The following is a 13,933-nucleotide window of genomic DNA, read 5'->3' as shown; positions in this document are numbered from 1 at the left end:
CCCCCACCTGAACCTCCCCCGTATCATTCACCTCGAGGTACCCCTCAATACTTGCCTGGACCCTCCTGCACACCTCCTCCTCCGCCAACAACCCCACATCCAACCACCACAACGGGCGCTGGTCCCGCACCTCCCCCATCTCCAACTCCATCCAATGCGGAGTGTGGTCGGAGATTGCAATGGCCAAATATTCGGCCTCCTCCACTCTCGGAATCAGTCCCCTACTCACCACGAAGAAGTCTATCCGAGAATAAACCCTATGTACATGGGAGAAGAAAGAGTACTCCCGTGCCCTCGGCCTCACAAATCTCCATGGGTCCACCCCTCCCATCTGGTCCATAAACCCCCTCAGCACCTTGGCCGCCGCCGGTCTCCTACCCGTCCTTGAACTGGACCGATCCAGTGAAGGATCCAACACCGTATTGAAGTCCCCCCCCATAATCAGACCTCCCGCCTCTAGATCCGGGACCTGTCCCAGCATACGCCTCATAAAGCCCGCATCATCCCAATTTGGGGCATACACACTAGCAAGTACCACCTGCTCTCCCTGTAGCCTGCCCCTTACCATAACAAACCCACCCCCCTTATCCGCCACCACCTCAGATGCCTCAAACGACACATTTTTCCCCACCAGAATCTCCACTCCCCGGTTCTTCACATCCAACCCAGAGTGGAAAAGCTGCCCCACCCACCCCTTCCTCAGACGGACCTGGTCCGCCACCTTCAGGTGGGTCTCTTGAAGCATTGCCACATCTGCCTTTAGTCCCCTCCGATGAGCAAGTACCCTAGACCGCTTCACCAGCCCATTCAGTCCTCTCGCATTCCAGGTGGCCAACCGGATCAGAGGGCGTCCCGCCCTCCTCCCCCGTCGACGAGCCAGGCCAGCACCCTCCGCCTGACCCAGTCCCCACAGTGACAACACCTCACCTCTGTCCCCCCGGCCCACACCAGCTCCTTCCTGACCCTGCCAGCAGCAACCCGGTATTCCCCTTTCCCCCCCTCCCTCCCCCCCAGGCTAGGAACCCTCCCAGCCGCGAACCGTCCTCCATTGTACTTCCATGGGTCAGCTAACTTCTGCTGACCCCGGAAACTCCCGCCAAAAACACGACCCCTCCCAAAGTGGGATCATCCCCCATCCTGTCACTCCTCAAGGCACCGCTCCAGCACGGGGAGGAACCTGTTAAGGCCCCCCCCCCCCCCCCCCGTCATCATCTCCACCCCCCAGCCCCGCAACGCGGGAAACCAGAGGAAAGCCCGCGCTTTCGCACTGCCCCACCACACCCTTCTGACGCAGCTCCCAAATACCAGCCCCACTCCATACCCCCAACCCTATACAGAATACAACAAACCCCCCCAACCCCCCCCCGCAAAATACAAAACCCAAACAATGCCCCCCAACAAAAAACAGAACAACACCCCCATAAATAACCATATCAAAATTACAAAAGTACAGAAAAAAAAAACCCAGCAACAGCAGAAACCAGCAATAAAGCATTACAACCGACCCCGCAACCCCCAACCCCTAGTTCGAGTCCAGCTTCTCCGTCCGCACGAAGGCCCACGCCTCCTCCGGGGAATCAAAATAATAATGCCGCTCCAAATACGTTACCCACAAGCGCGCAGGCTGCAACATTCCAAACTCTATCTTCTTCTTATAGACCACCTCCTTCGTCCGATTAAACCCGGATCGCCGCTTAGCCACCTCCGCACTCCAATCCTGGTAGATCCGTACTACCCCATTCTCCCAATTGCTACTCTTCACCCTCTTGGCCCAGCGCAGCACACACTCACGATCACTGAACCGGTCGAACCTCACCAGCACCGCACGCGGGGGTTCATTCTCCTTAGGCATCCTGACCAGTACTCTGTGGGCTCCCTCCAGCTCCAGGGGCAGATGGAAAGATCCTGCCCCCACTAGCGAGTTCAGCATCGTGGCCACGTAGATTGTCAGATTCAACCCCTCCAGCCCCTCCGCAAGGCCCAAGATCCTCAGATTCTTCCGCCTCATGCGGTGATCAAGCTCCTCGAAGCAGTCTTGCCATTTCTTATGGAGTGCCTCGTGCCCCTCCACCTTACTCACGAGGACCACGGCCTCCTCCTCTCGTTCAGCGGCCTGCGCCTGCAATGCCTGGATGGCAGCACCCTGGGTCGTCTGAATCTCCAAAAGCTTTTTATTCATTTCCTGCAGAGAGCTCAGCACCTCAGCCTTAAAATCTGCAAAACAGCGCAGGAGAGCAGCTTGCTGCTCCTGCGCCCACAGCCTCCACTCCTCTGGTGCTCCGCCGGCCGCCATCTTGGAATCCTTCCCCCGTTTTTTCTGGGGAGCTGCTGCCGTTTTTTTCCCCCTTTCCACTCCGAGTTCGAGTCATGAAATGCAGAGAAAGTCGAACAGCACACCTTCTCCCACCGGGAGACGTCGAATAAATTCAGTTTTGGGCTCTAAAAAGAGCCGAAAAGTCCGTTTGAATCGGGAGCTCCCAAATGTGCGGCTTCCTACATCATCGCCGCCACCGGAAGTCCACATATCGAATTACTTATTAAATTCTGCAAAAGCTTGTCCCTGTACTGCTTTAGAATACAGAGCACAAGAGACAATGGAGAACCAACACAGCTGCAATGGGCCAAATAGTGCCCATCTATGCTGTATCAATTCTGTGATTCTGTGAAAAGTAAGATTTTTTCGTTGGGCAAAAATAACAGTGATTTTTCAGTGTGCAAATTTTAAGCGCAAATTCATTTGGTGGGATTTACCGACCACCCACCGCATGTTTTCCAATGGGGGAGGCCGTCCACTAGCGGGATCGCATGGTCCCGCCTTTGTCAACAGGATTTCTCGTTGACAGCCCCCCTCGCCACCCGTAAACCCGTGCGTTGGCATGTGAACGGGATTTCCCACCGGCATGACTAGCCGGTAAATCCCATCCTTTGTTGCAGTATCCAATCTAGCATTATAAAAATACAATGCAACTTTTTAACTATAACTTAAATGTCTTTGTTATCCCTGTCTTTTACAATGGGTTCTCTCAAAAATGTGTAACATTTTAAGGATTCTATAAATACTTAAAGATGAAGTTAACGTGCAGGTTCAGTCAGCAGTAAGAAAGCAAATGCAATGTTAGCACTCATGTCAAGAGGGCTAAAATACAAGACCAGGGATGTACTTCTGAGGCTGTATAAGGCTCTGGTCAGACCCCATTTGGAGTATTGTGAGCAGTTTTGGGCCCCATATCTAAGGAAGGATGTGCTGGTCTTGGAAAACGTCCAGAGGAGGTTCACAAGAATGATCCCTGGAATGAAGAACTTGTCGTATGAGGAACAGTTGAGGCCTCTGGGTCTGTACTCGTTGGAGTTTAGAAGAATGAGGGGGCATCTTATTGAAACTTACAGGATACTGTGAGGCCTGGATAGAGTGGACATGGAGAGGATGTTTCCACTTGTAGGAAAAACTAGAACCAGAGGACACCATCTCAGATTAAAGGGACATTCCTTTAAAGCAGAGATGAGGAGGAATTTCTTCAGCCAGAGGGTGGTGAATCTGTGGAACTCTTTGCTGCAGAAGGCTGTGGAGGCCAAACCACTGAGTGTCTTTCAGACAGAGATAGATAGGTTCTTGATTAATAAGGGAATCAGGGATTATGGGGAGAAGGCAGGAGAATGGGGATGAGAAAATATCAGCCATGATTGAATGGTGGAGCAGACTCGATGGGCTGAGTGGCCTAATTCTGCTCCTATGTTTTGTGGTCTTATAGTTTGGGATAGAGTCACTAAGGGATGTACAAGTAATGAGGTGGGAGCAAAATATTTAAAACCTGAAAATATAATGAAGAAATATATTGAAAGAATAATCAGCATGGATATCAGAAGGGAAGTTCATGGTTGACGAACCGTTTTTAATTCTTTAAAGAAAAAAATATCTTTAAAGAATTAATAGAAAGATTAGACAAGAGCATTGCAGTGTTTGTGATATATGTGGACTTTTAAAAGACTTACAATTCAAGATAAATGAGTCACAACCGCATGATTTAAGATCAAAACATGTAGAATCAGGGATAAGTGCCAGAAACCGTTAAATAGCAGAAAAATGGAGGTGTTAAAGACTGGCAGAAAAGGGAAAGAGGTGTTCCATTGTTCTGAGGCCATTGTTATTCACCGTTTCCAAAATGATTTGGACTCGTGAATTGCAAGTGTTATTTCGAAATTGGCAGATGACAGTAAATGTAATTTTATACATGGGGTGTATCAGCAGGGATGTGTCTGTGCAAAGAATTAATGACAAGGTGGTACTTAAGTGACAACAGATAGAGCTAGTCGATACTAATACTACGCAAAGGAAAATAAAATAGCAAACAAATAGTGCAGAACAGCAGAATTAACCTGCATTCTGTGAAGAAAACAAAATAATCTCAACAGCCAGTCATAGGCCTGTGTAGTTTGTAGCTTGGCTAGAATAAGGCAGCACAGATCGAGAAGCCTGAGAAGATATTTATCAGCTGACAGAAAGGGCCGGGATTCTCCTTTTGAGAGACTAAGTGCTGATGCCAGGATAGAATTGGTGGTGTTGTACGACCCTGAAAGCGGCCCTGGTCCCGGAGCAATTCAGGATCCATGAATAGATTAGCACTGGGGCCACGTTGAGCGAGTGCAATTCAAATGCATGACGCCGTCCGATTCACCAGCGAAGGGATTGGCACTCGAGAGGCTGACAAGCTGCAGCCGCATATAAGCACTCCACTCCCCACACACATGCATTCCAGCCAAGAAGATGGCACCCCGAAGAGCAGCATCCCGTTTTGCCAATTCGGAGCTCAAGACCCTGCAGGATGCCATAGAGGAGAGGTGGGGCACCCTGTTCCACGGGTGGGAAAGAGGCTGCCATAGCTGCAGGGCCTGAGCACAGGTGACAGAGGCCATGAGCGTAGTGGGAGCCACCGCCAGGACAGGCTAGCGGTGAGCGAAAGGCTGCACAACCTCCTCAGGGCGGCCAGCGTGAGTAACCAGCACCATGCACCTGTCACCAATCCCTGCCCCACACACCTCCCACCCAGCAGGTGACCGAGCCCTACCTGCCGGCGGTCTGCTTGCACCCTGTCATGTTCTGTAGACTGGCAGATATGAATGAGGCACTACAGAACATCTAGTTTAAATAGTTTATTATGAAACAACTGCATGATAAAGACAACTAGGATAAATAAAATAATAAACTTCTAACACTAAGTAACTATTGTAGAGCGACTGCAAAATACACTTGTCCTCCAACACAACCTACTCCCTACTCCCACAGGGTCACGTGGTGGGTTTACACTGTAACCTAGTGGTCGGAGGTCATGTATAACATTATGTACAGAATTGTTTTATGTACATCATCACACACCCCACCCTGCACCACATGCCTACACCCATACCGCCCAACATGGGCGGATGCCCTGCACACACAGGACACTGGCTCCCCACCCCTGTGCTGCCCGCGTGCGACTGCTTCATAGTGTGCATTACTGTCTCTCTTTCCCGCCCCCTATGCCCAGGAGAAGGTAGCGCACAACTGTAGCGAGAGAGAGCAGGGTGGAGGGGGCCCAACGGACCTACGGCACTTCACCGCCATGGAGCGTCAGGCATTGAACATGGTCAGTGGGCTCAGAGAGTGGACAGTTGCTGCAGTGAAGGCAGCATCAGGGAACCAAGTGAGCCCCCACTGAGTTGCGTTGTCCCTATGGCACGTTGATACCACCTCCACACCACCACCCTCCCACCCCAGCACCCCACCATCTCCACACCAGCCCTCCACCTTCCCGTACCAGCCTCCCTGAACAGGCGCCGGAATGTGGCGACTAAGGGCTTTTCACAGTAACTTCATTGAAGCCTACTCGTGACAATAAGCGATTTTCATTTCATTTTCATTTTTTCACCTTCCCACCCCAGCAACTCCACACTACCCCTCCACAACACTAGCCCAGCACTCCACCACCTTTTTAAAAATGAATTTACAGGCTGTGGGCATAGCTGATCCATCCCTAGTTACCCTTCAGAAGGTGGTGGTGAGTTACCTTCTTGAACCACTACAGTTCTTAAGGTGTAGGTACATCCACTGTGCTGTTTTGGGATTGCTGTTCTTGGATTTTTCCCCAGCAACAGTGAAGGAACAGTGATATATTTCCACATCAGGGTGGTGAGTGACTTGGAAGGGAACCTACACGTGGTTGATGAGTTACTCGCCGTGGGATTCCTAGCCTTTGATCTGCCCTGGTAGCCACAGTATTAATATGGCTAGTCCAGTTCAGTTTCTGATCAATGGTAACCCCAGGATGACACCTCCATCCCAGCACCCCACCACCTCCACACCACCTCTCCAACACCACCCCCACTTGCATTCCAACCATGCGTCATGTCTTGTGTTTTGCAGGATCACTTGGCGATGAGGCAGGCCCTTCTGGTGTCCCCGCCTCCGGCCACAACCCCACAACACATTGACCGACGAGGCGGACCAGACACTACGCAAGTCTCAAACCCCGGAGTACCAGTCCAGGGATGACACTGACTTTCCATCACAGCTGTCTCCAACACCCTCCACATCCCAGAGACACCCACCTCAGTTAGGCATTATAGTGAAGTGGCTCCTGGTGCACTATCAGGTGTGGACCAAACACATGCAGTAGTACATCAGGTGGAGGTAGCAACCCCTGAGGGGGCGGACGGTCGGAGGACAGGCCGACCCCAGGGACTAGCTGCCATCCAGGTGGGTCACGAGCTTCTGGGAAGGATGATCCCATCGATGTGCTGGAGATACAGGCACAGAGCCAGGGACAGCATGAGGGGCTGTCAGCAGCCATCCAAAACTTGCAGGTGCAGTTGGAATAGGCCGACGATGCTGCTACCCAGGCCAAAACTGAACGGATGGCATCCTCAGTGGAGGCCTTGGGTGCAAAGGTATCAGCCATGGGTCAAGGCCTGGGATACTCTGTGTGGGCAGTGGCTGAGGCACATCGCAAGGCAGCCCTGTCAGAGGCAGCCATGTATCTGGGCCACCTGTATATTGCAGGAAAGCTCCAGAGCTTGGCACAGTCACAATGGGTAATGGCTGAGCGCTTTGATGGCATTGCCCAGGTGCTGGCTGACCTCAGCCAGGCACAGAGGGACGTGACACAGTCTCCGTGCTCCATGGCCATGAGCATTGAGAACCTGGCTATGATGAGAATAGACCTCTAGGGTCACCTGGGACATCCGAAAGCCTGCCGGGCCTGACCAGGCTTGATCACTCCAGAGGATAGCCGTCAAAGGGAACCTAGGTCAGAGGGCGAGAATCGCAGTAGGCCACCTCCAGCCCTGATATATAGCCTGGGGATCCACCTAGTTGGAGTGTTAGGGCCCGTAAGGCCAGAAAGTTGGGCATCAGTTAAGTTGTCATGGGTACAGCACATAGGATAGTGATAGGGGATAGGGCACAAACCTGTAGAAACATGTTCACCTGATCACAAACGTTCCAACTTGCCTCGGTGCTCTGTGTCAAGGGTGTGAGTTATGGGCTGGGCTGGCTGCAGGCTGGAAGGTGGGGGGGGGGGAAGGGTGGCCATTAGACATGGGCATAGGACAGGGCCCCTGCGTCAGACACTGCATTTCGCCCCACTACCTAGCCCCACCCCTCCCTCCTCCCTCCCTATCCACCCACATCCCCGCCCTGTCCCCACCTCCGCCGCCAAAAGGTTTCAGTAGGACTGTGTGATGGAATGGCAAGCTTGCATGCAGGGATTACCCAGGCATACAGTGGAAAGCGCCGGAGCTCATCACAGAGCGGGTTGTCATCACCTTCCATCTCATGGACCAGACTCGCTGTTAATACCAACCCAGGGCCCATTTCCTGTAGTGAGGCAAGTTGGAATCACAGGTGGGGTGTGCACGGGGGGGGGGGGGTGTGCAGAGTGGGGGGATCAGTAGGCGGGGACGAGATGTTCATACTGCTGTCATTCAGGCCCCGTAATCAGTGTACCTGGGAACAATTAGTGCGTCCCATGTGCGGTGGTCCTGGCGCATCGGACGAGATCTGGCATACATCGCCCCTCTGCTGTGCCGAAGAGCCAACCACTCACCCGGGGGTGCACCTCAAATGTGTCGGAACAGTCATGTGTACCAGGATGAAGGTGTTGATCATGGTGCCTGGGTATCAGGTGCAGAGATGCATGAGGTCACTCACCAGCTGCACGTTCATGGAGTGGTACCCCTTGCCGTTTGTGATGGGCAGGCCCGGTGGTTCATAGGGGGACATGCACCCCATCAATCACCCCCTGGACCAGGGGCATCCCGGCGATGACAGAAAATCCCGATGCCCGGGCAGACTGGTGGGATTGGGTGAGGGGGAGGTGGGTTGTGGGCGCAAACACGGGCCATGATGGGCAATCAGTCGGGTACGCAGCAAGGTGGCTGCCTTGCAGGCTGCAGCAATGGCGGTCTGTGCCTGGAAACCCCGGTCCCGGGAAGACACCACAACCCCAGGGCCCATGCTCTGGTCAGCCCCCGCTACTCACCGCGCACCTGGCATATACTCCCCCAAGCCTGCCCAACAAGCGGCAGGACCAACAGCCCACAATCGCGCCTCTGGGAACATGTCTTACCTCTTCACTCTCCCTCAGCATCTCGCCATCAGTAATTCCTCCTGGTGGAGGCAGAGCATCATTGGAGACCCGGAGAATACCGGGGTGGGCCCATTAATGATCCGCCAGTGTCATTTACTGTACAATTTGCATGGCTACGCCGGCGTGCAGCGTAAAACGCATTCACACTGCTGTCGAGGGTCCGAAGCATGGCATTCCATTGGGCGCCCAGCACCGGCCTCGATTTTCACCTCAAACTTGATTCTCTGCCCAATAGCATTTCATGATTCCGCCGTCGCTGGACGGAGAATCCCACCAAAGGTAACTTTGCTTTTCCCCCACACAAAGTGAAAAAGGTTTCAGCATCTTCAAAACTGCTGTCGTTGACTAAATTCATTACCTTGGAAATAAGGTATAACATAACCACTCTCATATAGTTAGCCCGCTGAGCTAGTGATTAAATACACTGCAGTCTGCAACAATAAAAAATAAACAATGTTCAAGATCTCATTTATGTTGAATTAGTTAATCAATCAGCAGTTTGTTTGCTTCAATTAGCCTCAAGACTGCTCGACTAAATATGAAGGGCCAGCTACTTGTTGCCTTGACGAGAATAGTCATCTAAAGAAAGAGAATTTATGTAGCAACTTTCACAGCCTTAAAATATCTCAAATTACTTTGAAGCCAATGAATAACTTTTGAAGTGTAATCATTGCATAATGTCGGAAACGAGACAACTTATTTCCACATCACAAGGCTCCACAAATTATTGGTCAGACTACTGGAAGGAATGCTCGTGCTTATCTGAGAGTGAGTGAACAGGATCTACCTAAAATGGCAAATAAAGCCTCAATTTAAAATACCATCTGAAAACTCAGATAATGTTGTCCTCTCGCAACAATGAACAACAGCATCAGTTTGGAATTTGCACTGACACACCAGAAAGGAAGTGAATAATCAATGTAATGTGTGAAGGCCTTTCCACCATTTGGAAAAAAAAAGATTTGTATCGAGGACTGTTTTGCCTGTATTTGAAGTATCAATACTATGTGTTGTTACGGGTGCCGGGGGGGGTTTATTATTGTTATTATTATTGTTCTGTTATACATTTTTCAAAAATTTCAATAAGAATTATTTAAAAAAAGAAAAAAAAGAAATATCAATACTTGTTCCTTATTTTTCCTTCCAGGGTAATCTGAGCTTCTCCTGTGTGGAATCTCGTGCCGTTCCTGTGTTTTTCAATAGCAGCAGTTACCTACTGCTGCCTGGACACATGAACCAGGATTTGTTTTCAGTCAACTTTATGTTTCGGACATGGAACCCCAACAGTCTACTCTTATTGAGCAAATTTGCCCCGGGCTATGGAATGGTGGAGATTGACCTCAGTGATGGAAAAGTCAGCATTAACATCAGCGTCAACCAAACAAAGATGAACAGCATTGAGATGTCTGCAGGTATGTGTGAAACAAATAAACAGTTGAAATCTAAGCTTTGGGTGAAACGATAAATTTTGAAAATGAAATGAAGTATGAGAATCACAGAAGAGACCTCCTCAATGAAGATCAAAGAATTCTCATTCATTTTAATATTCAATTTTTATGTTTTCTGTTGCTTTTTACATCATGCAACGTTGAAGTTCCACAACTGGAACGATTTAGAATAGTAACTGGATTTATTGATATTAATTCAACTTGTCCCATTTAGTTTTGTTATGACCACGTCATTTGTCCCCTGCATTTATATTGGGTACACGCGTATAGTGATTATGTTGCTGGATTAGTAATCCAGAAGCCTGAACTATTGACACAGAAACATGGGGTGCAACTCAGCGGCCTCAACTTGGAGTCGGGATGAGGTCGTAGAATCGCACGAGAAGCCTCTCCTGAGACTTGTGACGCTCAAAATGTCTTGTGAGATCTAATGGAATCTTACGAGAAGTCATGATCTGGATCTTGCCTTCATTGGACGCGACCCAGATCAGCATATTTAAATGAGCCATTAAGCTCATTTGGCTGTGGCTGGGAGACCTCGCCAGGTCGCCATTTAGTACTGGACCAGTCATTATGGCATCTGGGGAATCTCCCAGGACATTACAGATCCCCGGGTGGACCAGGACAGATCAGAGTGTCACCTTGGCACTCCCCCGACACCTGGGCACCTTGGCACTTATTGGCTTGTGCCAAGTTTACATTGCCATAGACCGGGCAGTTACCAAGTGGAGGGGGGATGAGGGAACGTTCCCAGAGACCTCCTAAAAATTGAGGGGAAGCAGGGGTTGAAACCGGGAAAGGGGGGGGTGTGTTCTGAATGGTGGGGGAGATCGGGCAGCCTTCCAAATTGGCGCACCAATCTGCAAGGAGCCTTCCCTGCTGGCGAGCTTCACCAAGTGCAGTCTCAGCTGGGTGAAACTACCCAGACCAAATAAAATGGCAAAGTGCCGTTGAATAGCAAGGTGCTTATTGGCGCTACAGGCGCCAAGAAATACCCCACTAAACACGTCCAAAACTGAACATAGACATTTTTGGTTGAATCGCGTACATGTGTTCAAATTACATCAGAGTAGCTGAGGAATTTCAATCTGCTTATTAAACTAAATCTAAGATAAAAAGCTAATACCAGAATGGTGACATTGAACTACTGATTGTCATTAAAAAAAATCTTATTCATTGATGTCATTCAGAGAAGAAAAGCTGCTTTCCTTACCTGATTTGACCTATATTTGACTCCAGAATCAGAGCAATGTGCTTGCCTCTTAGCTTCTTCTGATGGCCTAACAAACCACTCGGGTGCATTAAACTGATACAAAGAAGCAAGACTTATAACAGAACAAATGGATCTGGTAGGTGTTGGAAAGGTATGGGGGTGCAGGTTTTTGAGTTGTGCCGGAGGCCCAAGGGGTATAGTTTTTTTTATGTATCAGTTGGTGCTTGGCTGGGCCAGGCCCAGTGACTTGGAATGTCCCCCTCTGAGACCGTGGGGAAGGACGTCCTGGGAGGCTGGACTTTTGTTCGCTTGTCTCTCTGGTGAACAAGGGCATGGGACTGGGTCAGGTCCTGTGCCTTGTTGGATATCCTGTGGGAGTGGGCCATCTTCTTGTTAATTGACTGGCTTGCTCTCTTCTCCACTGGTGGGTGTTGTCATCTGGTGGCATAACTCAGGTAGGTATTTTTTATTTCACTCCGCCTTCTCTTATTTTCTGCCTTGGGAGGCCCTTTGGGCTTGACCATGGTCTGAACATGTTCTTACTGTTGCCAGTCTTCTCCCCCTCTCCTCTCCTTTCCTAATGATTGTGGTTCTGCCTTGGGCCTGTGTTTGGGGTCTGATTGTACTGAGTAGTATGTTTGCAACGTCCTGTAGATCTGTGGTTTCTGTGCATTTTCTTTTGTTTTTGCATGGGTGGGTATAACAAATCCTTTCCTGGCTCCTACATGGGTGCAGCTAGTTTGGAATCTGGAAAGAGCAAGCTGTGTTGGGTCGTTGGTGCCTATGGTATTAAGCCACGGTGTTCAAGACTACACTCATGTCGGTTAAGCCATTTCTGTTTTTTCCATTCCTTGCTTTTGGTGCTGTATTATTTTGTAACTTTGTTTGTGAAATATAAAATCTCAATATTAAAAAAAGTCAAGGAAATAGTAGCCCTTAGTAGAGTTATGCACCACAAACTTTGGTGGTGAAAGATACTGTACCCTTGCGTTTTTAAAAAATTAAAGTGTGACTTGTTAATCTTCATTGGGGAGCTCATTGGGAAGAATTGTTGAACCAGAGGATGTGAGGAGGTGAATTAAGATTGACAGAAATATAGTTATTAACCGAGGGAGTTTCGATGATCATCTGAAGTATGTTAATCCAGCTCTATTGTACTGTCGGAATCAGTGATTCCTTGACATGAGTTCCCAAATGATGTAATCAGCATTCCTATTTAAATATTAAAACCCTAGAAAGAAAGAAATGGAATAAATCTGAAGGCGATTGGACTTAATCAAAACTTTATTTTAACTGGAATACAATTTTTAAACAGAAATAAGATTTTGGGTCCTGAATTTCCCAGGACATTGTGCTATTTCGTTGCGGTAGTTTTATCTGAAAGTGTAGCCAAAACTTTGTTCACAGGCACATTATCCTACTGTGCTTAGAATAGTGTCATGTGATTGTTTGTACCTAACAGAAAAAACGTGCACAATGGGCTCATGTCGCATTCAAAAAATGGCACTCAACACTCCCTGAGATAGTGCACTGAACTGACAGCATAAATTACAGGTGCGATCAAACCTCAAAAAAAGAGTCCATTCTGGGAGGGATTACAAGTGGTGGCAACGACCCCGCTATTTAGCTGCACTCTGATTTCTTTTTGGGCATTAATTGAGAAGGCTCCATTGAGGCCGCACTTCGCCAAATTTCCTGCACTGACGAGCTCCGTTCAGGGCACCATTTAAAAATGACCCCACAAGGAGACCCCCAGATCCCCAATGCCCCAACTCAGCTGTTTGGTGGGGGGTGGGGGGGGGGGGGGGGGGATCCTCACACCCACTTCACATGGCAAGGCACCCCCGGGTCCAATCCCTGGCATGGGTAAAATGTTACCTGGGCACCTTGGCACTGCCAGCCTGGAATTCTGGCAATGCCCCTGTCAGCCTGGCCGTGCCACCTGGGCACGCCGCAGTGTCAGGCTGTCACCTGGGTGGTACTTCCAGGGCACCGGGATGGCAGTGCAAAGGTGTCTGGGTGGCATCAGCAACCACCCGTGCCTCTGATCGGCTGGGAGATGCCCTCAAGTACCGTTCCGCCTGGTCCACACTTGTGTGGACCAGTTCTGAGCGACACCCAGCTGGGGTCTGCTTGCCAAGGCTGGTAGATCCTGGGAGCCAGTTCGATCTGGCAAAGGGGTAGTTAATTGAGTTTTTAAACTCATTTAACTCTGCAAGTCTGGGTCCTGCTCATTGCAGGAGGGATCCAGATCGCAATATCTTGCGAGATCTCGTGTGGCGATAGGACTGTCGGGAATCCCAGGAGAGTCCTTCCCGGGATCTACCGGTCTTGCCCCATCCCAATACTGGCGGGTCGTGACCGGTAAATTGCACCCTACATATTCAAATGTCTGAATTGGTCAGCTAGAATTTTTTTTTTTCAATCATATTGCTGGTGTAGAACTAAGGAACAGCTTTAAACTAGGAAGAGGTATTTTTGTGGGCAGAAGGATTTTGAGCTGAAGGGTGTAGAGTCTAGCCTAATGGTCGGTAATAATAGGTGCCCTGATCTAACAAAATCTAGCCCATATTCCACCAATTGAGAGAGTCACACCTACATCAAAATTGTTTTTTGATTTGCCAAATAAGGCAAAAATACAAATTGTCATG

At 49.5% G+C, this 13,933-nt stretch overlaps 1 protein-coding gene across 1 annotated transcript in view; it reads left to right on the top strand.

The window, feature by feature from the left end:
• cntnap2a (contactin associated protein 2a) overlaps positions 1–13,933 on the top strand; it is a 2,445,269-nt gene that overhangs the window by 1,022,525 nt on the left and 1,408,811 nt on the right. Inside the window, exon 8 of the mRNA XM_038797786.1 lies at positions 9,769–10,033. Within this exon, the coding sequence (XP_038653714.1) occupies positions 9,769–10,033 (265 nt within the window). The remainder of the gene's footprint in view (positions 1–9,768; positions 10,034–13,933) is intronic.

The sequence above is a fragment of the Scyliorhinus canicula genome, chromosome 5, assembly GCF_902713615.1.
Source record: "Scyliorhinus canicula chromosome 5, sScyCan1.1, whole genome shotgun sequence".
NCBI classification, from domain to species: Eukaryota; Metazoa; Chordata; class Chondrichthyes; order Carcharhiniformes; family Scyliorhinidae; genus Scyliorhinus; species Scyliorhinus canicula.
This window is presented reverse-complemented; position numbering and strand designations above follow the sequence as displayed.